The 23,509-nt window shown below is 51.5% G+C and overlaps 1 protein-coding gene across 1 annotated transcript; it reads right to left on the bottom strand.

The window, feature by feature from the left end:
- Positions 1-2,267: 2,267 nt before the first annotated feature.
- CHRNG (cholinergic receptor nicotinic gamma subunit) lies at positions 2,268-22,085 on the bottom strand. Its single transcript, XM_077347806.1, has 12 exons — positions 22,007-22,085; positions 18,636-18,775; positions 15,252-15,296; positions 13,928-14,037; positions 13,275-13,430; positions 12,856-12,953; positions 9,730-9,933; positions 9,287-9,401; positions 6,302-6,416; positions 4,368-4,575; positions 3,879-4,012; positions 2,268-2,438 (listed from the first exon to the last, which is right to left on the bottom strand). The coding sequence occupies exons 1-12, from the start codon at positions 22,062-22,064 to the stop codon at positions 2,268-2,270; spliced, it is 1,554 nt and encodes a 517-aa protein (XP_077203921.1). The 5' UTR covers positions 22,065-22,085.
- Positions 22,086-23,509: the final 1,424 nt, after the last annotated feature.

Below are 23,509 nucleotides of genomic sequence, written 5' to 3'. Positions count from 1 at the left end.
ACACCTGGAGATTGGCATCCCTGGAGCCAGCCCCTGTTTTCTAGCTCCTCTCCCTGGCGTCTCATTGTGTTCTGCAGTTGGAGTGACTGGATGGGAGGGGAGGACTGATTTTATTTACTTATTTTACATCAGAAATATATACGCCCGATCTCTCTGCACGAGGCGGCTGGCGCGTCCCTTTGCTTTTCCAATTAACCTGCTCTTGAGATGTTGGAGGCAGCTTCCGGAGCGATAAAAAGGCACACTGCAAAGACGCGGAAAGGAAATGTCACTCAGCCAAACAGGCAGCGTCAATCGGAATAATTCTGCCTGCCAGAGAAACCCGGAACCGTGTTGCTGGGCAGGCTGGATACTGCCGGGGATGGGGGGGGGGGGGGGAAGGCGTTTGAAGGATCTGTAGCGTCCTGACATGTTGGGGGAGAGGGATCTTGCACAGAATTGCAGCATTCGACCAGGCGCTCTCTTGACGGCCCTGCAAGGGTTTCCCAAATGGGTGAAGAGTTAATTTTGTAAAAGATATCCTAAGTATTTATCAGGTGATATTAGCTTGAATCAGTGGTTCTCAGCCTGGGGGTCGGGACCCCTTTGGGGGCCAAACGACCCTTTTATTACAGGGGTCACGGCAGGGCAAGCAGCTTGGCCCGGGGGCGGGGCGCCATCCACACAACAGCCTTGCGGGGTAGATCGAGATTCTGATTGGCCATCGGAGATCTGATTGCCTTTGCAGAGGTTTCAAACCATCACCTTGGAAAACGAAAATACCTGGAGGTTTAGGGGGTGGGGCGGCAGGGACTTCATTAGGGTTGTGGCTCAGGGGCATGAGGACAGTCCCAGGTTCAATTCCCAGCACCGGTAGCCCTGCAGGCCTCTGATAGGGTCCCTTTGCCTAGCATGACGTCAGCCCAAGCCACACGAGACTGGGAAACCATTTTTGTGCTTTTATTGAGATGCAGCAGAAGAAAAAAAAAAACAGATGCAGATGAGTGGAATCCTGAACGCTCCGGTGCCAAAAACAAAGGGCTACATAGGACTGTATATACCTTTACCTGAACAGGGCAGGCTGAGTCCCCCTGGACCAATGCCGTGATTCCACTCCATCATACCAGGGCTGATTCTGCACTTATTTTGTTTTTGCCGCTGTGGATCCTGCTGAACACAGATTGATTTGAACATGGGTTTTCCTCTACCCCCCCCCCACCCCAGTTGAAACAGAAAGATTAGGGAAGCTCACAGCCGGGGGGGGGGGGGGAGAGCCAAGCACAGCAGGAGTCTCTTTATTTTCTTGAACAGGGGGGGTGGGGTGGGGGTGGGATTGGAGACAGCAGAGGAAGAGGAATACATCCAAGAGGGCAAATCTCTGCTGAGAGAAGTTAGGGCTTTTGGAGCACAGTCACTTTAAGACAAGCCTTGCAACCAGGAACCAGGAAGTCTTTGAACTGACACCCTGGCCAATCAGGGAAGACTGCTTTGCAATGAGGCGCAGAGAAGGTGTGTGCATTCACAGCAGGTGTGCGCATTCGCGACAGGTGTGTGCATTCACATTTGCGCCATGCGTGGCCACAAACAAGCATGCATGGACCTGCTGCGCATGCGTGAAAGTGCCGTGCATGCGCATTTGTGCTGGCGGCCGCGCTTCCCTCTCCCCCCCCCCCCCCGCAAAAAGAAGCTTGCCGGGCCTCAAGCTAATTGGTCACTTTGGCGGCCTGGAGAGTTTCTCACTGCGGGGGGCGGGGGCTGCAGTCCGGTTCCAGAGCCTTTGCGGCCCGACCCGGTGGTTGGGGACCACCGATTTAGAAGTTGGCAATTGTTTCCTTCATTGCTACCCCATCTGGGTAGACAATAGCGACCTTGCTGGCCCAAGGGAGGAAGGGCTGGCTCAGTGGTAAAGCCTCTGCTTGGCATGCAGGAGGCCGCAGGTTCAATCCCCGGCATCTCCAGTGAAAAGGACCAGGAAGGAGGGGACGGGACAGACGTCCGCCTGAGACCCTGGAGAGCAGCTGCCAGCCAGAGTAAGCAATAATGACCTTGATGTCTGACTCATTGTTCGGCAGCTTCAGACATTCATGTTTGCACGGGTTCAAGATATCTCCATGTGACCCTCCAAAGATCAGAGTGCAGGGAAGGCATCAGGGCAGGTAAATGAATGCCAGCTTAAACGGCAGGACTGTCAGGTGAAGGGCCGGATTCTGCCCCCTGGCATGAAAAGCCTTCATGAAATGGTCCAGTACCAGCCTTTCCAGAGCCCCCCCCCCCCCCGACCCACCCCTTCATTCCAAGGGCAGGTACGGTTTTGGGTCCCCCGGGAAGGGCGCATCAGGCGCCTGGTTAAAACGGGCCATCAGGAAAATGCCAAAGGTCCCGAAAATGAAGATGGAGGCCATGACGAGGAAGCAGACGCGGTCGATGACCCGCCCCACCAGGATCCACTCCTCGTTCTCCTGCAAGGAAACAGAAGGGGCAGAATGGAGGGCATCGGATGGGGGAGCAAGGGAAGGGAAGGGGCGAGGGAGGGCTGCCAAGCCTCCAGGTGGGAAACTGGCAAAAACCGTTCGAGGCAAAAATTGGAGCCCCGTGGAAACTTTCAGGCCACAAAGTTTTATCCAAGGGATGAGCTTTCGTGTGCATGCACACTCCTTGGGCACTTCCTCATGAAAGCTCGTCCCACTGGACTCTAAATTCTTTCTGCTGCTTCAGACCCACATGGTGGCCCACTTGAATCTCACTGGCCCTCTTCAAGCAGGGGCTGGACAGATCCTTCTCCTGGATGCTTGAGGCTGATCCTGCACTGAGCAGGGGGTGGGACTAGATGGCCTGCATGGCCCCTTCCCACTCTAGGATTCTAAGAGTCTAGTTCAGCAGTGGAAGGGGCTGCCTCAGGAGGTGGGGAGCTCCCCCTCACTGGCCGTCTTCAAGCAGCGGATGGACAGATCCTTCTCCTGGATGCTTGAGGCTGATCCTGCACTGAGCAGGGGGTGGGACTAGATGGCCTGCATGGCCCCTTCCCACTCTAGGGTTCTAGGAGTCTAGTTCAGCAGTAGAAGGGGCTGCCTAAGGAGGTGGGGAGCTTCCCCTTACTGGCCGTCTTCAAGCAGCGGATGGACAGATCCTTCTCCTGGATGCTTGAGGCTGATCCTGCACTGAGCATGGGGGTGGACTAGATGGCCTCTATGGACCCCTTCTAATTCTACGGTTCTATGATTCTATCTATGAGGCAAAAGCTCAGAACTGTCTTTTGATCCCCGGCAAATAAATGCATTCTTCAGCATTGCTGTGATTTTTCTTCGTACTTACAAGCAGCAATGAGAGAATTTCCTCTGAATTAAAGAGAAATCTATATATTTTGTGATCTAATACCTTGTACCAGCCTTTCTCAACATTTTTCCCATTGTCAAACCCCCTCCCTTTCTCCATCCCTCCTCAAACAGCCCTGCGTGGTAGGAGAGGGTGAGTGAAGGGCCCAAGGTCACTCAGCAAAGACTGTGGACAAGGAGGGATTCCCACCCAGCACTCTAATTCCTACACCCCCCTGGCCCTCGGATAGGGATGCCAGCCTCCAGGCAGGACCTGGGAATCCCCCAGAATTACACCTCACCCCTGGGCTGGAGAGATCAGGATGGAGTGGTGGATGTTCCAGTGGAGCATCCACTGGAGGAAATGGATGCTTTTTTTTGGGGGGGGGGGAGAGCCTAGACTCATAGAATCCTAGAGTTGGAGGGGACCTCCAAGGTCATCTAGTCCAACCCCCTGCACAATGCAGGAACTCACAACTACCTGCCCACCCACAGTGACCCCAATTTCGTGCCCAAGTGATCCCTCTCCCACTCCAAATCTCCAGAATCCAGCCTGAGCCCACCGGGTCCCTCCCAAAGGACACTCACACTGTCAAAGTCGTTCTTCTCTTGCAGCGTCTTGGCAATGTGGTTGCAGGCGTCGGCACAGGCCTGAATCTCTGGCGCGGCGTGCCGGAGGCTGGTGCAAAGCTCCTGAGGACAGCCGTTCTCCAAGCCTCCTCCTGGGGGCAAGAAAGAAAGGAGGGACTGTCAAGAGTACAGAGGGCCGGTCAGGATATTGCCCTTGATTCTGGGGGATGCTGCATCACTCTTTGCGGTGCTGTGCAAGGTGGGCCAGAGACCACCTGTGAAATACAAACCACTTGTGACATCTCAGCCCACTGGGTGGCCTTGGGCCAAGCACACTCTTTCCACCTCGCCTACCTCACAGGGTTGTTGTGAGGGGGAAAAGGGAGGAGCGGAGAACACTGCGAGCCGGTTTGGGTCTCCATTGGGGAGCAAAGCCCAACGAAAGCAAGCCACCAACCAACCAATAAATCTTAGGCCCAAAAGTGCTCTCAGCAGCCGGCGACTCACGGATCTTGGCCAAGAAGGACCTCATCAGCCCGACACGCTCCTTCTGCCGTTCAAAGAGGAGTTCGCTCCGTGCCTTCCACAGCATGTACTCGTCGGCCTTGGCCATGAGGCCCAGCGAACTCCGGCGCCGGACGAGCCAAGGTTTGGCAGGCTGGGTATCGCGCCGCGTGTGCATGCCCAAGTAGTGCGGCAGCGTGCACAGGAAAACCTGGGGGGGGGGGCCGGAGAGGAAAGGGAGACAGCAAAAGGTGGGAAAACTGGCCTTGCAGGTTAGGAGTGCGGATTTCTAAACTGGTGAGCCGGGTTTGATTCCACGCTCCCCCACATGCAGCCAGCTGGGTGACCTTGGGCTTGCCACGGCACGGATAAAACTGTTCTGACCGAGCAGGAATCTCAGGGCTCTCTCAGCCTCACCCACCTCAAAGGGTGTCTGTTGTGGGGAGAGGAAAGGGAAGGCGATTGAAAGCCACTCTGAGACTCCTTCAGGTAGAGAAAAGCGGCAAAAAAGAACCAACTCTTCTCCTTCTAGCAGCAGCCAACAAGGGAGACCCCAGGGGGGTTTCAAGGTCAAAGATGCTCCAAGGTCGTTGGCCATTGGCAGCCTTGGAGCAGGGAACCGGGTATTCCTTGGTGGTCTCTGCCACCAGAAGAGGGGGCGAAACAACCCTATAGGAGAAATGGAACCAAAAAGAGTGAGACAAAAGCCTCCACAAAACTAAAATACAGCGAGGTGCGCAGGGCCAATAAACAAAAAATAGTGTATAATTTAATTATACATTCAAAGGCGAGAAAATATCATTTAAAAACCACATTCCTGCCGTTCTGTCTATCAGTCCCTCCAGCAGGGGTTCTGGTGGTGGAAAGCTCTAAATGACATTTTAGCATCTTTGAACAAATAATTCAGTTTCAATTATAGAATATATTTTGTGTACCTGGCTGTGTTTTAGGCCTGGGGAATTTTTTTTTCTGCCTCGGCCTTTTTATTCCTTAGCGCAGGGGTAGTCAACTTGTGGTCCTCCAGATATTCATGGACTACAATTCCCATGAGCTCATGGGAATTGTAGTCCATGAACATCTGGAGGACCACAGGTTGACTCCCCCTGCCTTAGCGGACCACTGTCCATGTACTGACCCTACTTAAGATCTGCCAGTGGTGGTTTATAGAATCATAGAGTGGGAAGGGGACATTCAAGGGATGGGGAGACACAGACATATACAATTTGGGGAGTCTGCCAAGGGCCTTGATTGGCCCTTAACATACCCCAATGATTGGTCCATCTGGTTCAAGATTTAGAGTCTTGGATTGGTCCTTTGACAATCCCTCATAGAATCATAGATTTGGAAGGGACCTCCGGGTCATCTAGTCCAACCCCCTGCACTATGCAGGACACTCACAACCCTATCGCTCATCCACTGTCACCTGCCTCCCCCTTGAACCTTCACACAATCAGCCTCTCTGTCAGATGGCTATCCAGCCTTTACTTAAAAATCTCCAAAGATGGAGAACCCACCACCTCCCGGGGAAGCCTGTTCCACTGAGGAACCTCTCTAACAGTCAGGAACTTCTTTCGGATGTTTAGACGGAATTTCTTTTTAATTAATTTCATCCCATTGGTTCTGGCCCGTCCCTCTGGGGCAAGAGAGAACAACTCTCCTCCCTCTTCTACATGGCACCCTTTTAAATACTTGAAGATGGTTATCAGATCCCCTCTCAGTTGTCTCCTCTCCAGGCTCAACAGACCAAGCTCTCCCAACCTTTCCTCACGGGTCTTGGTCTCCAAACCTCTCACCATCTTGGTTGCCCTCCTCTGGACATGCTCCGGTTTGTCTACATCCCTCATTGGCATGGTGCTTCCAAGTTAGGACCAAATTGTCCACTTGCGTAACAGAGAGGAGATGCAGAACTGTGTGGGACCAGAGTTGTCGACCAGTACCTTCCGGACTCTCTCTGACATGGAGTGGGTGTTGGGGGTCCTCAGAGAGACGTTGAGGACAATCACGGCGTTCACCACAATGGCAATCGTCACCACCAGAAGGAAGGTCAAGTACCTGTGGGGAGAAGAAGAAGGGTTCCAGCTAGAGTTGCCACCGCCAGATCAGGGATGGAGATTCGAGGGTGGAGGCAGAAACATCCAGGGCTGCCAGCTCTGGGCATTTTGGGGGTGAAACCTGCCAAGGGGAGGGACTCTAACGGGGTTTAATGCCACACAGTTCACCTTCTCCAGGGGAACTGATCTCTGTGGCCTGGAGATGAGCTGTAATTTCGGGGGATCCCCAGGTCTCACCTGGAGGCTGGCATCACTAAAGGGACTTTAATGTGGTAAAACAGCCGTTTTCAACCGTTTGACTGTGGAGGAACCTGTGAAATAACGTTTTGGGCTTCAAGGAACCCCAGAAGTGATGTCAGCTGGCCATGTCTCCCTGCCACGCCCCCGGAAGTGACATAATTACATGCACCCTTCATCTTCCTTGTCTTTTGTCCACCCACCTTAACTACTGCTACATTGACTCCACCTCATGTAGACTGGGAAGAAAGGCCAGAGCTCCCCCCCCCCATACCATGCTACAACCAACTTCCCCCTTTGATCCATACACCTACGACCTGCCCATCGAGCCCCTGAAGTAGAGGTGGCCAGTTCCCTAGTTTGTGTCCAAGTCCATTAAGGCAGGGGGGGGGGAAAGGATGCAGACCCCTCCTGGAGCTCCCATGGACCCCTGGGGGATCGTGGACTCCTTGGTGTAGTCTGCACAGGGCTTTTTACCCACTCCTGGTTCAAATAAATCTCTCCCATTTACACTGTATTCGGTTTTCATTTGGATTTGGGACGCTTTAAATTTTTGCTCTGCCACATGCATGATTGATCCGGAGTGACCCCACCTTTCCCCCGCTATATCCAGAAGTGGATATAAGCCTCGATATTTCAAAAATCAGCATCAGTAAATATGCAGATCTCTGCTTTTGTCGAATTAACTTCTTTCTTCGTGCCTTGTAGCAAACAAGTCTTCCAAGATTGGCCAGGGCGTCAGTTCAAAGACTTCCTGGTTCCCAGTTGCAAGGCTTCCCTTAAAGTGACTGCGCTCCATAAGCCCTAACTTCTCTCAGCAGAGATTTGCCTCTTGGATGTATTCCCCTTCCTCTGCTGTCTCCAATCCCCCCGCCCTCGTTCAAGAAATTAAAGAGACTCCTGCTGTGCTTGGCTCCCCCCGCCCTCCCGCTCTGAGCTTCCCTAATCAAGTGCAGAACACTTTCAATTGGGGGGTCGGGTGGAATAGAAGAAGACCCAGGTTCGAATTGATCTGAATTCAACAGGATCCACAATGGAAAAAACAAAGTAAGCGCAGAATCAGCCCAGGCTGGGAATCCCTGGGCTTCAGTATCTATTGTCCTCAAATCCCTAGAGCCCATCTTCCAAAATATCAGGCAAGAAGCCCCACAGTCTGTCAGCCGCCCTATAGCATCTCCCATTAAATACCCTCCCACCTCCATCTCAGACATAAAACCCAGCTGCACACCAGCTATCAGATGCTTTAAGACTGTGATACCCTTGCATGCCGGCTGTCCAATTCTGACAACTGCTGATGCGTCGCTGACCATGAAACACAATGAAGGTTAGATCCTGCTTTGGGTCAGCCAACGGTGTCCGGTAACAAAACAGTCCTTGCCAGCCAGCTAACTGACCGCTTAACCTTTCAATGCACGTCTTTAGCAAATTCTTTCCAACAGCTGGGCTCAAATATCAAACGGCAAACTCAAGCAGCACAGGATGTCAAAGACCGTCAACAGATATCCCAAGAATATTCAGCAAATGCATCAGCAGACAATGGCTACATTCTAGGGTTATTATTATTGTTGTTGTTGTTGTTGTTTTTGTTGTTAGATTTATTTCCAGGTCCCCCCTCCCCTTGACTACCAGCCGGGGATGGGTTAGATACGGTTTCCAGTTCCAGGTTGAGAAACTCCTGCAGATTTGGGGATAGAGGACAGGGACACCAGTGGGGGGCAATGCCATAAGAGCCCACCCTCCAAAGCAGCCCTTTCCTCCAGGGGAACTGATCTCTGCAGTCTGGAGAGGAGCTGGAATTCCGGGGGATCCCCAGGTCCCACCTGGAAGTTGGCATCCCTATTACATTTTTTTCTACTTGTGGTTTCACTTCATTCATTATTGTTAATCTAAGTTATCTGTATGGTTTCTGTTCTGTTTCATGTGAACCGCCCTGAGCCTTCGAGGAGGGCGGTATATAAATATCATTATTCATTGTTCCTATTAATATTTGTGAAACAGCCACGGGGGTGGAATGTGTCCGTGGTGTCCGAGTTAAATAGGGCCAATCATGGTGCAGCCAGCAAAGCTAGCGGCACCTTGATTGGCCCTGCCCCTACAGCTCCCGCCTTCCCTCTCCGGATGCTAGACACTTTGCTCTCAGACACTGCAGTAGCTAGCCCATGAAAGAGACACAGAGAGCCCTGCCAAACCACAAACAAGCCTTGATTACCTCCTATGGCTACTGCTGCAAGGGAGAGGGAGATCTGCGCCTGCCGGTGTCCCCTGGGTCCTAGTGCCCATTGTATTCCTGGCTGCAATGGACTTTCTTGCTAGTAAATAAACCAATGTGTGGGCTGCTTCACTTCAAACTGGAGAGGGAGGCACCCCCAACATCCCCAGTCTCAGCCCTATTTGCCTTATTAAGGACAGGAGAAGAAACCACAGGGCAGGGAGGATTTGCATCTCCTCTTCACTCACCATAGAGATTTGGGGATGCCTAGAGTGTCCGGAAGTGATGGCGCAACATGATAGCATTTCCCGCCACTTATTTTTGACCTGGCTAGAGAGAAGATCGAGAGCTGGGAATTGGATAGTACCCATCATGACGGGTCACCCAGGAAGCCTAGGCAGGAGACCCCAGTGAGAAATGCTTACTTTCCGATCAGCGGGACCCCCTGGGACGTCTCGGGGACCTTCTTTGCAATCAGGAAGAGGAAAACAGTCTGGGCAAGAAGGACGTTAATGGACACGGTGCACTTCTGGCCGCCAGCTGCAGGGATACGAGAGGAAAGAGAGTTAAGGTGGGAATGCCCCTACTCGACATGAACTGAAACAAGTAAGAACCGAAGGGGGAAATCTAGATCAGAGGGCAGCCCCACATTTGGGATTGCCAGCTCTGGGGTGGAGGCAGGTGGACTTTGGGGGTGGAGCCAGGAGTGGGTGGCATTCGGAGCGGGGAGGGACCTCAGTGGAGTCCACCCTCCAAAGCAGCCATTTTCTGCATGCGCTGGCAGGGGCTCCTGGGAACTGTAGTCCATGGACATCTGGAGAGCCACAGTTTGGCTGCCCCTGCACCTAAGCCAACACCTAATGCTGACCTTTGGCCGGCAGGAAGTAGACCAGCACAGCCACAGAGGAAATGAGGACAGAAGGGATGATGATGTTGATGATGTAGAAGAGCGGCTTCCTCTGGATGATTAGGAAGAAGATGATCTGCTGGTAGCCAATGTCGTCCGGCGTTAAACGCTCGGCGTTCACGATCTTCTTGGCAGGGCGGTGTTTGATGGCCCATTCCCCGTTCTCTGTGGGAAGACAAAACCACACGGACAGGAGAGAAGCCACCTTTGCCTGGCACGTACATTTAAAGCGCCCCCAAATCAAAATGCAAATCGAATTCAGTGTAGACGGGAGGGACTCATTTGAACTGGGACCGGATAAAAAGCCCTGTGCAGACTACATCCTGGTCTCTGACTCCACGGAGCCAACATTCCTCAGAAACACAAACTCCTTTACGCACTTGAGAATCTCCATTTCTATTTTGTTGAGTGGTTCTGCTCCTCACTGTTTTCAGGAAACAAATCCTTATTCCAAATCCTTATTCTTATTTGGATTCTTTTTTCACTCAGAGACCAGCTTTTAAATCTTGTGCCTGTGCGTTTGTGGGTATGCGTAGGAGGGGCGGCAGGATGGTGTGAAATATAAGAACTTGCTGATTGCAGAGTGACGTTCGGTCGATCTCAATGAAGGCAGTTGTTTCTGTCCCGTTTTGGATACTTTCCAAGGGCTCAACAGGCCTGCCAGCGGTGTTTCGTTTTCCTTTATTCCCCTCCCTCTGTGGCGTTTGTCCGTAGACATCTTGCAATGGATTCTACTCTCCGTACACTCTAATATATGGGCCCCCTTTGTAGAACAGCTCTATATTAATTTTCCCCTCCTCAATTTCAAATGGAAGAAGCGGTCCTGAACAAATTTATATCTTGCTTCTAATTTCTTCTTGTTGGCCCTTCTCGTGGCCCCTTTCTTGCACGCCCAGGGAAATGTTGTTCGCCACTTTGCGATATGGAGAAGAATTTCTGCCAGGCCAGACTGGCCAGGCAGTCCAATTTGGGGAGGGGGGCATCATCTGAGATTAGAATCAGGGTCACTGGGGATGGGCAGGTAGTTGTGAATGTCCTGAATTGTGCAGGGGGTTGGACTAGATGACCCTGGAGTTCCCTTCCAGTTCTGTGATTCTAATCCAACAACAAGTTGCAACCAAACCAGAGCTTCATCCAGATAGATGGAAGGACCTGTTCCATCTCCCCTGGGAAGGCAGCTAGGCGAACAGCCTGATGGGAAATAGATCCAGGGGTCTATCTAGGGATAGGAGCCTTTTGGGTTTACCCAAATCAGCACGAGCCAGTAAATTTATACTCTGCCTGCTACCAGCTTCCATTTCAAGGGGATTTCAGCCAGCCGCTGGGATTGGCAGCCTGCTGAGGCAATCCTGCCGAGGTGCTGTGCCCCCAAACCGTCCCCAGCCTGCTCACTACTGTAGAAACCCAACATTTTTTCTTGCTTGTTCCCCCTTAGCTGCGAGGCAAATCCGAGCATGACACATTATTAAGCCGGTGTCACCGTCGTGTTCCCCCTGTCGCCCGGCAGAGCAATGGATGTTTACCAGGGTAAAAGAACTGGCTTGTCCCAGTAATGAAAAAACACATGTCTCTCCCCGCTCCGACTGCACTTTGGGCTTTCAATGTGCTATTAAAACTTGATGGAGGATGGTGGTAGCTGCCGTGCAGGACAACCGCGTCCCCGGTTCAATCTGCTTAAATGGAGGAGTGAGCTCAGGGAGGGGCTGGGAGGGGAAGAAAGAGACAGGCAGAACAACGGGGAGAAAACCAATACTAATAATTCTCCTGTTTGGACTGCCAAATGTCACCATGGTCTCTGTGGAAACATGAGTGGCGCAACCACAAGGCCAAAGGGGCAGCCACCTGGGGTGGTGGGTCTGGGTGCCCTTAATATGTATCTATGCGCTCTCATGTCACATCCAAGGTATTATTGGAATATGCAAATATTGGAAGATGCAAAACATGCATCTTCACGTGCATGATTGGGCAGCATATGAAGAATATCATACAGGGGGCCTCAGAGGAGATGTGTCATTTACATCAGTGGTCCCCAAACTGTGGTCTGCGGCCCGGTGCTGGGCCGCGAAGGCCAGGGCGCCGGGCCCCGGTTCCCTTTCCCCGCCCCCCCGCACTAAAAACCTTCCCAGGCCGCAAGCTTGCGGCCCGGGAAGCTTCTTACTGCGGGAGGGGGGGAGAGGGAATCAGGGCCGCGCCATGCATTGCACATGTGCGGCCCAGCCGCGCATGCACCCATGCGCAGCCCAGCCGCACATGCGCCCATGTGTGCTGCGCGGCCAAAATTGCACATGCGCAGCGCTTTCGCGCATGTGCAAAGTGCCACACATGCATGATTTCAGCTGCACATGCGCGCTGCGCAGGCAGGGCAATTGCCCTGCCGGTCCCCAGCCGAAAAAAGGTTGGGGACCACTGATTTACATAGTTAGATCAGGGACTTCCTGGTCTTTTTCAAATACTCACCTCCATTGTCCTGATTGGCTCCTTGGAGCACACTTCCTCCCTGCCAGCCTCCACAACTGGCAGGGTGAAATAAAAGCAGTTAGCGGGGCAGTTCGATGAGGCACTCTCTTGCATATTTAAACTCTCCCAATAGTTATGGTGACCCCAATTAATGGGCTTCCAAGGCCAGGGAGAAGCAGAGGTGATTGGCCTGTGCCTTCCTCTGCAGATTCTTCCTTGGTGGTCTCCCACCCAAGCACCGGCCCTGCATAGCTTCCGATATCAGGCTGTACCATTCGTTGCCACAAGACTGGCTACAAGTTTGGATCACTGTAGAAGAAAAGATTGGCCAGATTGAAGGAGGAGGGTCACCCTATTTATCGTCAAGCACTTTTATACCTCTGTGGAGTCTCCAAACTCAACAAGCTTCTGGATGGCCAGATGTTGGGAACGGATAGCATGACAGGCCTGGAGCCTTCCTAGTCAACCTATGAGCTTTCCAGAAGCATCATGAAGAATTTTGGACAAAAGAAGGACAGACTGGCTGGAGCCAACAAGGCAATTGTGCAACCGTTGTGTTCTTTTACAGACCTGAAGGGAAGCAATCGGACTTCTCCACTTCCCTTCTGGCTCAGGTGTGGGCGCAGTTACCTGTGAAGTCTTCTGGGTCAATGAAGATCCATTCAATCATCTGGTTTTCTTCCACTGCCAGCAGCAGATTAATTTCGTGGGCATTGTAGGTCTGTGACCTTGCAAACAGGGAAGGGCAAAGTAAGGACCACCCCATCCTGAAGCTGTATCAGATATCTCTAGGTCAGGGGTCCCCAACATGGTAACACCATTTCTGGTGTCCACCAAGTATTTTTGGAAAGCGGTGTGGACCAGGGGGACCTCCTCCTCCTCCTGCTGAGGTTCTCTCCTCATCCAATTCCACATTCTCTATCCACCCCTTGTCAGGTATTTCCCAGCCCAGAGCTGGCAACCACACAGTGAACCTGTGCTTCCATTTCTGGCCCTCCTGACTCTGCCCTGCCACCAGACCATAGCCTGGCAGTATCGCCAAGACTCACTGGAAGACCATGGAGCAATTCTGCCAGTCAAAGGGGAAGTATGTGACAACGATGGCACAGGCGCTGCGATAGATGGCCGGAGGCAGCCAATAGATGGACCCATCTGGAGACACCAAGACATTGGTGTAGAGTGTGATGTCAAACACCCCGTCAATGCTGCACAGAATGAGAAGAGAAAGATATCACAAAAGCTGGATCCCCCTTTTCATCCTCCTCCCCTGAAAGGATAATTAGTGGCTTATTTATCTAACTGGGTGTTGTTCCACCTTCCCCTACAAAGTGACTTCCATCATTCTTCCATCAGAAGAATCCTGCTGGGTCAGACCAGGGGTCCCTCTAGTCCAACATCCTGTCCCACACAGGGGCCAACCAGTTTCCCTGGAGATCCAACAACAGAGCAGAGAGGCTGGGGCCTTCATAAGAACATCAGAAGAGCCCTGCTGGGTCAGACCAGGGAGGGTCCCTCTAGTCCAACCTCCTGCCTCACACAGTGACCAGCCAGTACCTCTGGAGGACCAGCAACAGGTCAGAGAGGGCGAGGTCTTCATAAGAACATCAGAAGAGCCCTGCTGGGTCAGACCAGGGGTCCACCTAGTCCAGCATCAGGCAAGGGCAAGAAGCAGCAGCAAAGAGCTGTCTTTATGAGGACTCACTTGTTTTCCAGGATGATGTCTGGCAGCCAAACAGAAGTGGATGGGATCCGAAGACGCTCAATATTGTCGTAGGCATCCGGGTCCCACCGCAGGCGGTAATCATTCCATTGCTGGCAACAAAAAAATGGAAAAGTAGGATTCACAATACAACATTCTTCTGCTTGGCAAGGTGGGGCCAGTGACCTCAAGAGGTTAGGGATGCCAGCCTCCAGTTGGGACCTGGGGATCTCCTGGAATTACAGCTCATCTCCGGATGAGAGAGATCAGTTCCCCCGGAGAAAATGGATATTTTGGAGGGGGACTTTAGAGCATTGTACCCCAGACATCCAGGATTCTCCTAACCTGGAGATGGCAACCCTGCCTCTAATCCCCCAATGAACCAAAAGTGGAACAAGATCCATAGGAGTTTCAAAAAAGGTTCCTAGAGCAAACTAGAAGAAACTAAACTCTTGCAAAGCTGGAATCCAGTAGGCAAGCCAAACTTCTCAAACTCATTTTTTAGGAAAGGAAAACAGGTTTAGACTCCTAGAATCCTAGAGTGGGAAGGGGCCATGTAGGCCATCTAGTCCCACCCCCTGCTCAGTGCAGGATCAGCCTCAAGCATCCAGGAGAAGGATCTGTCCAGCCGCTGCTTGAAGACGGCCAGTGAGAGGGAGCTCCCCACCTCCTCATGCAGCCCATTCCTCTGCTGAACTAGACCCATAGAATCCAAGAGTGGGAAGGGGCCATGCAGGCCATCTAGTCCCACCCCCTGCTCAGTGCAGGATCAGCCTCAAGCATCCAGGAGAAGGATCTGTCCAGCCGCTGCTTGGAGATGGCCAGTGAGGGGGATCTCCCCACCTCCTCAGGCAACCCATCCCACTGCTGAACTAGACTCCTAGAATCCCAGAGTGGGAAGGGGCCCTGCAGGCCATCTAGTCCCACCCTCTGCTCAAGGCAGAATCAGCCTCAAGCATCTATGTTCAGGATCTCTCCAGCAACTGCTTGAAGACCAGCAGTGTGGGACACCTCCTTGGGCAGCCCATTCCACTGCTGAACTATTCAGACTTTTAAAATTATTTTCCAGTTATCTAGCTGGTACCATTCTCCAGTTTAAACCCATCACTGTGGGTCCTCTCCTCTGCTGCCAACAGGAACTGCTCCCTGTCCTCCTCCAAGGGACAACCTTTCAAGAGAGCAGTCATGTCCCCCCTCATCCCCAGACAGACAAGAGCATCCTGTCCATTTCTATCCATTATTTTCAAAGGCCAAACGATGCTATCTAAACCTAAACCTCATGCTAAACCTCAAGGAAGCTCGGGAGAATCTTGTCTTTTTCACTTACCATCTCGACCCAGACGTTGGTGGTGAGTGCCTCCTCTCGCTCGTTCTGGGGGAAAGAAACAAGTCGACAGCAGTAATATCATATTTCCCTGGACAGCCGCCTGCCACCAAGCCACCCTCCCCTCGAAAAATGTCCCCTAAACTCTTGCGATAGATGGGAGTTGGATTTTGTAAACAGGATCTCTCCCTGTCTCCTGGCTTACATTCTGCTGGGCACTGCAGCCTTACAGTTGAGAGGTAACCTTTGCCTCTGAAGAACTACGGTTCCCAGGGCTCTCTGGGGCAAGGTTAAATAAATCTCCCACACTCTATACTACTGAAGGTTGCCAATTTCCAGAATTAATTAACTCCACCCATTCAAGAAACTGGTTCAGAAAGCTTGGTGTAGTGGTTAAGAGTGGCGGTTTCTATTCTGACAAGCTGGGTTTGATTCCCCTCTCCTCCACATACAGCCAGCTGGGTGACCTTGGGCTCATCACAGCCCTGATAGTGCTGCTCTCACAGAGCAGTAATCTCAGGATACTCTCAGCCCCACCTCCCTCACAGGGTGTCTGTTGTGGGGAGAGGAAAGGGAAGGCGACTGTAAGCCGCTCTGAGACTCCTTCGGGTAGAGAAAAGCGGCATATAAGAACCAACTCTTCTTCTTCCTCAGTGATATCAGGGCTTTCTCAGCCTCACCTCCCTCACAGGCTGTCCGTTGTGGGGAGAGGAAAGGGAAAGCGATTGGAAGCCGCTTTGAGACTCCTTCAGATAGAGAAAATCAGGGTATAAAACCAACTCTTCTTCTTCTACTAAATAAATTCATTTTAGATTTTAATGCACTTAACATAACAGCTACCTATTATTATTACATTTGACTTTGATGTGAGTTTATTATAATCCTATTGATGGAATCCGCCTTGAGTCGCTTGATATATGGAGGAAACTAGATATAAGAAATAGCACTGCCACTAATTATTATTGTTACATCTGATCTTCCAAGGCTGTTTCCATAAAGTGGATGCTTGGCGGGGTGGCCTGTATGATGTTATTCCTTGCTGAGCTCCATCCCTGCCCTAAATCTCGCCCTCTCTAGGCTCCACCCCCAAATCTCCAGGAATTTTCAACCTGGAGTTGGCAACGTTATTACTACCGGGTCAGAGCAAGTGTGTGCGTCCCCGTACCCACGCGGAGCCGTAGAAAATAGACTTAGTACCGTCTCTGAATATGCTTTAGTTTGGAGTTTGACCAAAGCTTCACAGAGACCAGAAGCCCTGAGTCTGCCCTTAGCTGCAAGTGAGAGAGTCCCGTAGACCAGGGGTAGTCAAGCTGTGGCCCTCCAGATGTTCATGGACTACAATTCCCATGAGCCCCTGCCAGCATTCGCTGGCAGGGGCTCCTGGGAATTGTAGTCCATGAACATCTGGAGGACCACAGGTTGACTATCCCTGCCTTACGTGGTGTCAACTCCAAGGAAGACAGAACAAAGTTAGAGCAGGGGTAGTCAACCTGTCGCTGGCAGGGGGCTCCTGGGAATTGTAGTCCATGAACATCTGGAGGACCACATCTTGACTACCCCTGCCGTAGACGGCCTGAATTCCCTTTGCAAGAGAAGAAGTACAAAACAGTCTATTGCAAACTGTGCAGGTTTACGAATGTGCTTGTGTGGGGAGGCGAACCATCTGAAGGGCCGTTCTCAGGAGGTTGCTCAGACAGTAAACTCTATCTTTCTAGGACAATCCCCCCTTGTCAGAGAGGTTAGCCAGCCCATCAGGATGGGGTCAGAACTGCCCTAAGGTCCTAGACAATCCAGAGGTACCAAGCTGCCTAATGGTGATGCATGAACCAAGGGAAATGTGAGAACTGTCAATTGACAAGCGTGGAGAGTTTCAAAAGAGCTGTGCCAGCCTTGCGGGGACAGAGATCTGTGTTTCAGCCCTGTCGTCGGCGACGCGGTTAAGAGCAGCGGCTTCTGATCTGGAGAGCCGGGATTGATTCTCCGCTCCTCCGTGTGCAGCCTGCTGGGTCACTAGGGCCAGTCACAGTCCTGATGGTGCTGTTCTCACTGAGCAGTCCTGTCAGGGCTCGTTCAGCCCCACCTCCCTCGCAGAGTGTCTGTCGTGGGGGGGGGGGAGGAAGGGAAGGCGATTGGAAGCCGCTTCATCTCGGATTCTCGCCTGCTTCCTTTGGATCACTGGTTTTATCGATTTTGCTGAACCTTGCACTCAGAACCGGGTTTCTCTCCCACGTAACTGGAATTACGGTTTAGCCCCAGAAAAGGGAGACCAGTTCTCCTGGAGCTGGTGTGGAGGTTGGACTATGACTCACCCCTCACCCCCTTCCATCCCTGCCCATTTATTTATTTGTGACCACCGCCGCTATATGTTATGTGATATGTTATATGTAACTTTTAATTGGGGTTTTTATGGGGATTTTATTGTGTTTTAACTATTTATGTTGTAAACCGCCCTGAGGCCTATTGGGAGAAGGGCGGTCTAGAAATTAAATAATAATAATAAAATAACAATAATATTTATTTTCTTAGATTTTAATACCGCCCTCCCATATTGCCCAGGGCAGTTTACAGGGGAACATTGTGGGATACGTAGAAGGTCATACATTAATAACAGTAACAACAATATATCAATAACAATTCCTGCACTAAATAGAGGTTTAACAGGCTACCATAATTAACTCGCTGAACAATTTCAATACACCAACTTTAACAGAGCCCCTAGGGAGGTCAGAAATGTTCAGATTATGGAAGGCATTGAAACGAGGGGGACCGCCAGATGTTTCTAGGTTGTATTAACCTCAGTCGAATGCCTGCTGGCATTTTGCAAATTCCTAAACCTGCAACCCCCCCCCCCCCCCCCGATCAGGTATTTTAGCTTCACAGACTGTGGAGGGGGGTAGGGTGGACAGCCTCCAGCTGGGGACTGTAGATTTCCCAGAATTAGAACTCATCTCCAGGCTACAGAGATCTGTTCCCCCTGGAGATAATGGATGCTATGGCCTTGGACCCCAATGAGGGACTATCCCTCTCCTTCCTTGGGCTCCACCCCCTGAAAACACCCAGGTATTTCCTAACCCAGAGTTCCTCAGACCCTGTTGGGTCTAGCTAGGACATCCTCTGGGGTTGCCAGCTCTGGGTTGGGGAAAATTTGGAGACTTAGGGGGTGGAGGGAGAGAAGGGACCTCAGTGGCGTGTAATGTCACACAGTCCACTATCCAACGCAGCCATTTCCTCGGGGGAACTAATCTCGGTCACCTTGAGGTCAGTTGTAACCCCAAGGGCTCTCCCAGCACCGGCTGGACGTCCGCAGGCCCACATCCCACTGTGCTCGACCTCTGGCACGAGGACCCTGGGGGCAAGGCAGGAGGGAGAGAAGGGAGTCTTCCTTACCAGGGAAATGAGGTTGGTCAGGGTCAGCTTGAGCATCACGTCAATGACATCCCCTTCCTGCTTGGCCGGACGCAGGTTGCGCTTGTAGTTGGCCATCAGGTCTTGGAGGAGCTTCTCTTCCTGGTTCCGGCTTAGGGCCCCTGGAGGAAGAAGACGGCAGGTGGGCAACCTGGAGGCAGAAATCCCAGGGGGGGGGTGAGGAACTGTGGCGAAGGAGGAGGAACTGAGGAGCTTAAATGGTCTGTGTGGCAGAATGGGCCTGCTTGGTGGAGTGGTTAGGAGTGCGGACTTCTAATCTGGTGAATCAGGCTTGATTCCCCGCTCCTCTTCCACATGCAACCAGCTGGGTGACCCTGGGCTCTCCACAGCACTAAGAAAGCTGTTCTGACTGGGCAGTGATATCAGGGCTCTCTCAGCCTCACCCACCCCACAGGGTGTCAGTTGTGGGGAGAGGAATATGAAGGCGAATGGAAGCCACTTTGAGCCTCCTTCGGGTAGAGAAAAATGCAATATAAGAACCAACACTACTTCTTCTTCTTGTCCTTCTTGTCCTTCTTGTCCTTGTCCTTGTCCTTGTCCTTGTCCTTGTCCTTGTCCTTCTTCTTCTTCTTCTTCTTCTTCTTCTTCTTCTTCTTTTTCTTCTTCTTCTTTCCAGCCTCTGTTTAAACATTTCCAAAGATAGAGAACCCACCACCTCCTTAGAAAGCTTGTTCCACTGAGAAACTACTCTATTAGGAATGTTTTCCGGATGTTTGGACAGAATTTCTTTTGAATTAATTTCATCCCATTGGTTCTGGCCCATCCCTCCGGGGCAAGAGAGAACAATTCTGCTCCATCCTCCATATGGCGTCTTTTAAAATACTTGAAGATGGTTATCAGATCCCCTCTCAGTCGTCTCCTCTCCAGGCTAAACAGACCAAGCTCTCCCAATCTTTCCTCATACGTCTTGGTCTCCAAACCCTTCACCATCTTGGTTGTCCTCCTCTGGACATGTTCCAGTTTGTCTCCATCCCTCTTCAATTGGGGTGCCCAAAACTGAACACGGTACTCCCAAGTCAGGCCGAACCAGAGCAGAGTAAAGCGGTACCATCACCTCCTGTGATCTGGACACGATACTCCGTTTGATACAGCCCAAAATCCCATTTGCCTTTTTAGCCACTGAGTCACCCTGCTGACTCCTGTTCAATGGATGGTCTACTAAGATTCCTAGATGCTTTCCACACATACTACAGCCAAGAAAGTCTCCCCCATCCTATATTGGTATATATGGTTTTTCCTATTTAAATGCAGAATTTTACTTTTGTCCCTACTGAATTTCATTCAAGAATCGGTCTAATTGGTCTAATTTTTAACTCCACGTAAACTAGTAGACAATGCTGGAACTTGTGGGTAGCAGACAGTCTATGTTAATTACGAATTTTCCCCAATGCTTCCTTTTTTAATTCCCGAAACTACCGTCAAGGAAGTTCATGGGGAGACTATCGGAGACAGGAAAAAGTTGTCTTCTTGGCTCCGAATCTGCGTAAACCTTTGCCGCGTCTCCCCCAAAGCCCAGACCCCGACTGATCCTTACCTCCGCGTTATCTCGCAGCTCCAATGAGGATTTAATTAGAGAGCCATTAGGCATTCCGCAAATAGTAATTGATTAATAATAAATAGGCCCCTCGGTGCTGCCTGCCATCTATCCCCGTCTTGTCTACAGATCATTACCTTACTAATGATTTCTCTTCTTCTTCTTCTTTTTTAATCCTTTGTATTATCAAATTATTAGCATTCCAGGCCAAGGCTGGATCCCACCTGAAAGGGAAGCTGGCAGGAAAAATGCCGGCTAATCGCTTTCATTAGGGGTAATTGCCACTGCTGGATGAAGGTGGGTGGCCACAGTGGGGCTCTGAAATGGGCAAGGGGTAGGCAGGACTCCCTTCTCTACCAGCACCCCACAAGCTTGCTGAAAGATGCAGCGGACAGCTGGCCCCATTGAAGCCACACGGTCTGTCATTATAATTTTAAGGTCTCAGATTCTTTTGCTCTGGGTGGCCGGTGAGATGTTTGCAGACACTGCTGTGCAACTTATGACGGAACAAGGGAGGCTTGACTGTGAAAAGTATACACACTGGCCAACCAGTTCCTCTGGAGGGCCAGCAGCAGGGCATAAGAACCCCAGAAGAGCCCTGCTGGGTCAGACCAGGGAGGGTCCCTCTAGTCCAGCCTCCTGTCTCACACAGGGGCCAACCAGTTTCTCTGGAGTGCCAACAACAGGGCAGAGAGGCTGAGGCCTTCATAAGAACCTCAGAGGAGCCCTGCTGGATCAGACCCCTGGTCCATCTAGTCCAGCCAACTGATTCCTCCAGAGGGCCAACAACAGGGTATAGAACCCAAGACCTTCCCCAATAATGTGTCCAGACCCTGGGGTTTGGAGGATTAGTCCCCCTGTACTTCTTCAGGCCTCGGGTGCCATTTTGGGGTTATGGGGCCTATTGCTCTTGCCTTTCTCTACTGCCTTCTTTGGTGGTCTCCCATCCAAATGTTGACCCCGCTTAGCTTCCGTCACCATTTGTCCCAGTCATTTCTGAAAGCCAAAATTACCGAGCAAACAAAAGAGGAGCTATAAAATTCTATTAAGTGGCCCTTCCGAACTCTTCTTTGTAACCGAACACGTGGAAGTGGGTTTCCAAGACGACTTGGGGGGTCACAACAAGCCCCACTGCCATGGATGCACCTGACCCCACCTGTGCAGTGAGTGGCTAGACAATCTGCTACTTGGTGCTTCTCGCACTGTGGATCAGGGCCCCAATGGTGGGTCGCAGGTCTCTCGCAGGCCAGACTGCGAAGCAAGGAGGGGAAATGGTGAAATGGGAGGGGTGGGGCTCATCAAAAAAATTGGGCTTGTCCGTGTACAGAAGGTGCAGAAATACAACCCAAGTCTGTTGCTCGGTGGGGTGCAATATGGTTTGAATGCCAAAGGTGAGAAATAAACAATATACATTTTCCCAGTATGAACCGATGCAAAATTTCTGCATTGGAAGGTCGGAAGGTTAGAAAGTCATGGAGAGTTATTTTGCAAAGGGGTTCCTGAAAATGCAGTAAATCCAGAAGTGGGAACCGGTTCAAAATATTGCTTCTCTTTTGAAAATGGAAAGGAAGGGACAAAGGAAGGGAGGAAGGAATGGTCAAACAAAGGAACGAACGCACGAAACAACGACCCCCCCCCCCAGCATGCTGATAGCAATTCTCAGAATATTTTCCTGGGAGTAACTCCCCCAAATAGTCTCCAGTTCCATTTTGAGTAGACCTGCATAGGGATTGCTCTCTCCCCCATTCAATGGACCTCAATTTGGACCCGTACGTATTTCTGGCCCAGCCTGGTTTACCTGCAAGGAAGCTGAGGATCAGGGCCAGGGGGAGCCAGCCCATGGTGCCAGTGGCCATCGTCCTTCCCTCTCCCCCAGGAGTGGCTCTGTGTGTGTTCTTGGGAGGGTCTGGGGGGCTATTTTAAGCCAGGACCCCGCCCTCCCTCCTCCCGCCAGGCCCTTTGTGGACCAGCTGTCCAGCCCATGCATTGTCAGCTGTCTCTCTGCTGATGGTCCTGGCAGAACAATGCAAGGGGGGGCAGAATGAGCTGTGCCCGCCAGCCCCTTGGGTGCACCAGCCTGGTCCGGGCCTGTTGGAGTGAGCATCTTCCAAGAGGGAGCCGGCGCCAGGCAAATGCCAGCCGCCCCCCAGATTCTCAGCCCCATTGCACCAATGGGATTAGGGAGGCTGATGGGGGTCCCTATTTATAGGAGCGAGGAAAAATTCAGTCCGCCATTAAGCTGGCTTGTAGGCATTTCTGCCGGGAAGGCCTTGAGGTCGCATGGTGGTCATTGGAGACAGACGGACGGGGATTCGTTCCCCGGAGGAAAGGCTGGAGATTTGGTTTCAGCATCCCCGTCTAGTCCACCATCCTGTCTCACACAGTGGCCAGCCGGTTCCTCTGGACAGCCAGGGTCTGGAGACCGAGGCCTCCCTTCCTCCAATGTTGCCTCTTGGCTCTGGGATTAGAATCATAGAATCATAGAATCATAGAGTTGGAAGGGGCCATGCAGGCCATCTAGTCCAACCCCCTGCTCAACGCAGGATCAGCCCTAAGCATCCTAAAGCACAGAAGCTTAGTGCCTCTAAATATGGAGGTTCCCCTCAACCACCATGGCTAGTAGTCATGGGCAAACTTATCCTCCATGAATTATCTAAACCCTTCTTCAAATTGTTTTTTCCCCTCTCTTTTTATCACTAAATCCTCTATCAGCAAATTCCACCTATCATCATTCTCAATGGAAAGCCATTATAAGCTGCTTTGAGACTCCTTGTGGTAGAGAAAAGTGGCATATAAGAACCAAATCTTCTCTTCCTCCTCTCCCTCCTCTCTCAGCCCCACCTTCCTCACAGGGTGTCTGTTGTGGGGAGAGGAAAGGGAAGGCGACTGTAAGCCGCTTTGAGACTCCTTCGGGTAGAGAAAAGCAGCATAGAAGAACCAACTCTTCTTCTTCTTCAGTAATAAAGAAGACCTCTATGGCTAGACTGGGCCCACAGAGTAGGGCTGAGAGCCCTACTGGAGGGGGGAGTTTATGGTATTATACCCCACTGGCTGTCTTGATAGGAATTTCCAAAACTGACCAGCTGGTGGCAGCGTACCAAAGAAGGAATGTCAGAAACAAACCCACAAGCTGGGGGGGGGGGGGGAACCTGAGAGTGACACATCAGCAAGCATAGATGTGAGTTGGCCCCTGACTGCTTAGATATCTTGGAGCAGGGGTAGTCAAACTGCGGCCCTCCAGATGTCCATGGACTACAATTCCCAGGAGCCCCTGCTAGCATTCGCTGGAATTGTAGCCCAT

Source organism: Paroedura picta, chromosome 8, assembly GCF_049243985.1.
Source record: "Paroedura picta isolate Pp20150507F chromosome 8, Ppicta_v3.0, whole genome shotgun sequence".
Classification (NCBI taxonomy): domain Eukaryota; kingdom Metazoa; phylum Chordata; class Lepidosauria; order Squamata; family Gekkonidae; genus Paroedura; species Paroedura picta.
Note: the sequence above shows the minus strand (reverse complement) of the source record. Positions and strands in the feature narration are given on the sequence as shown.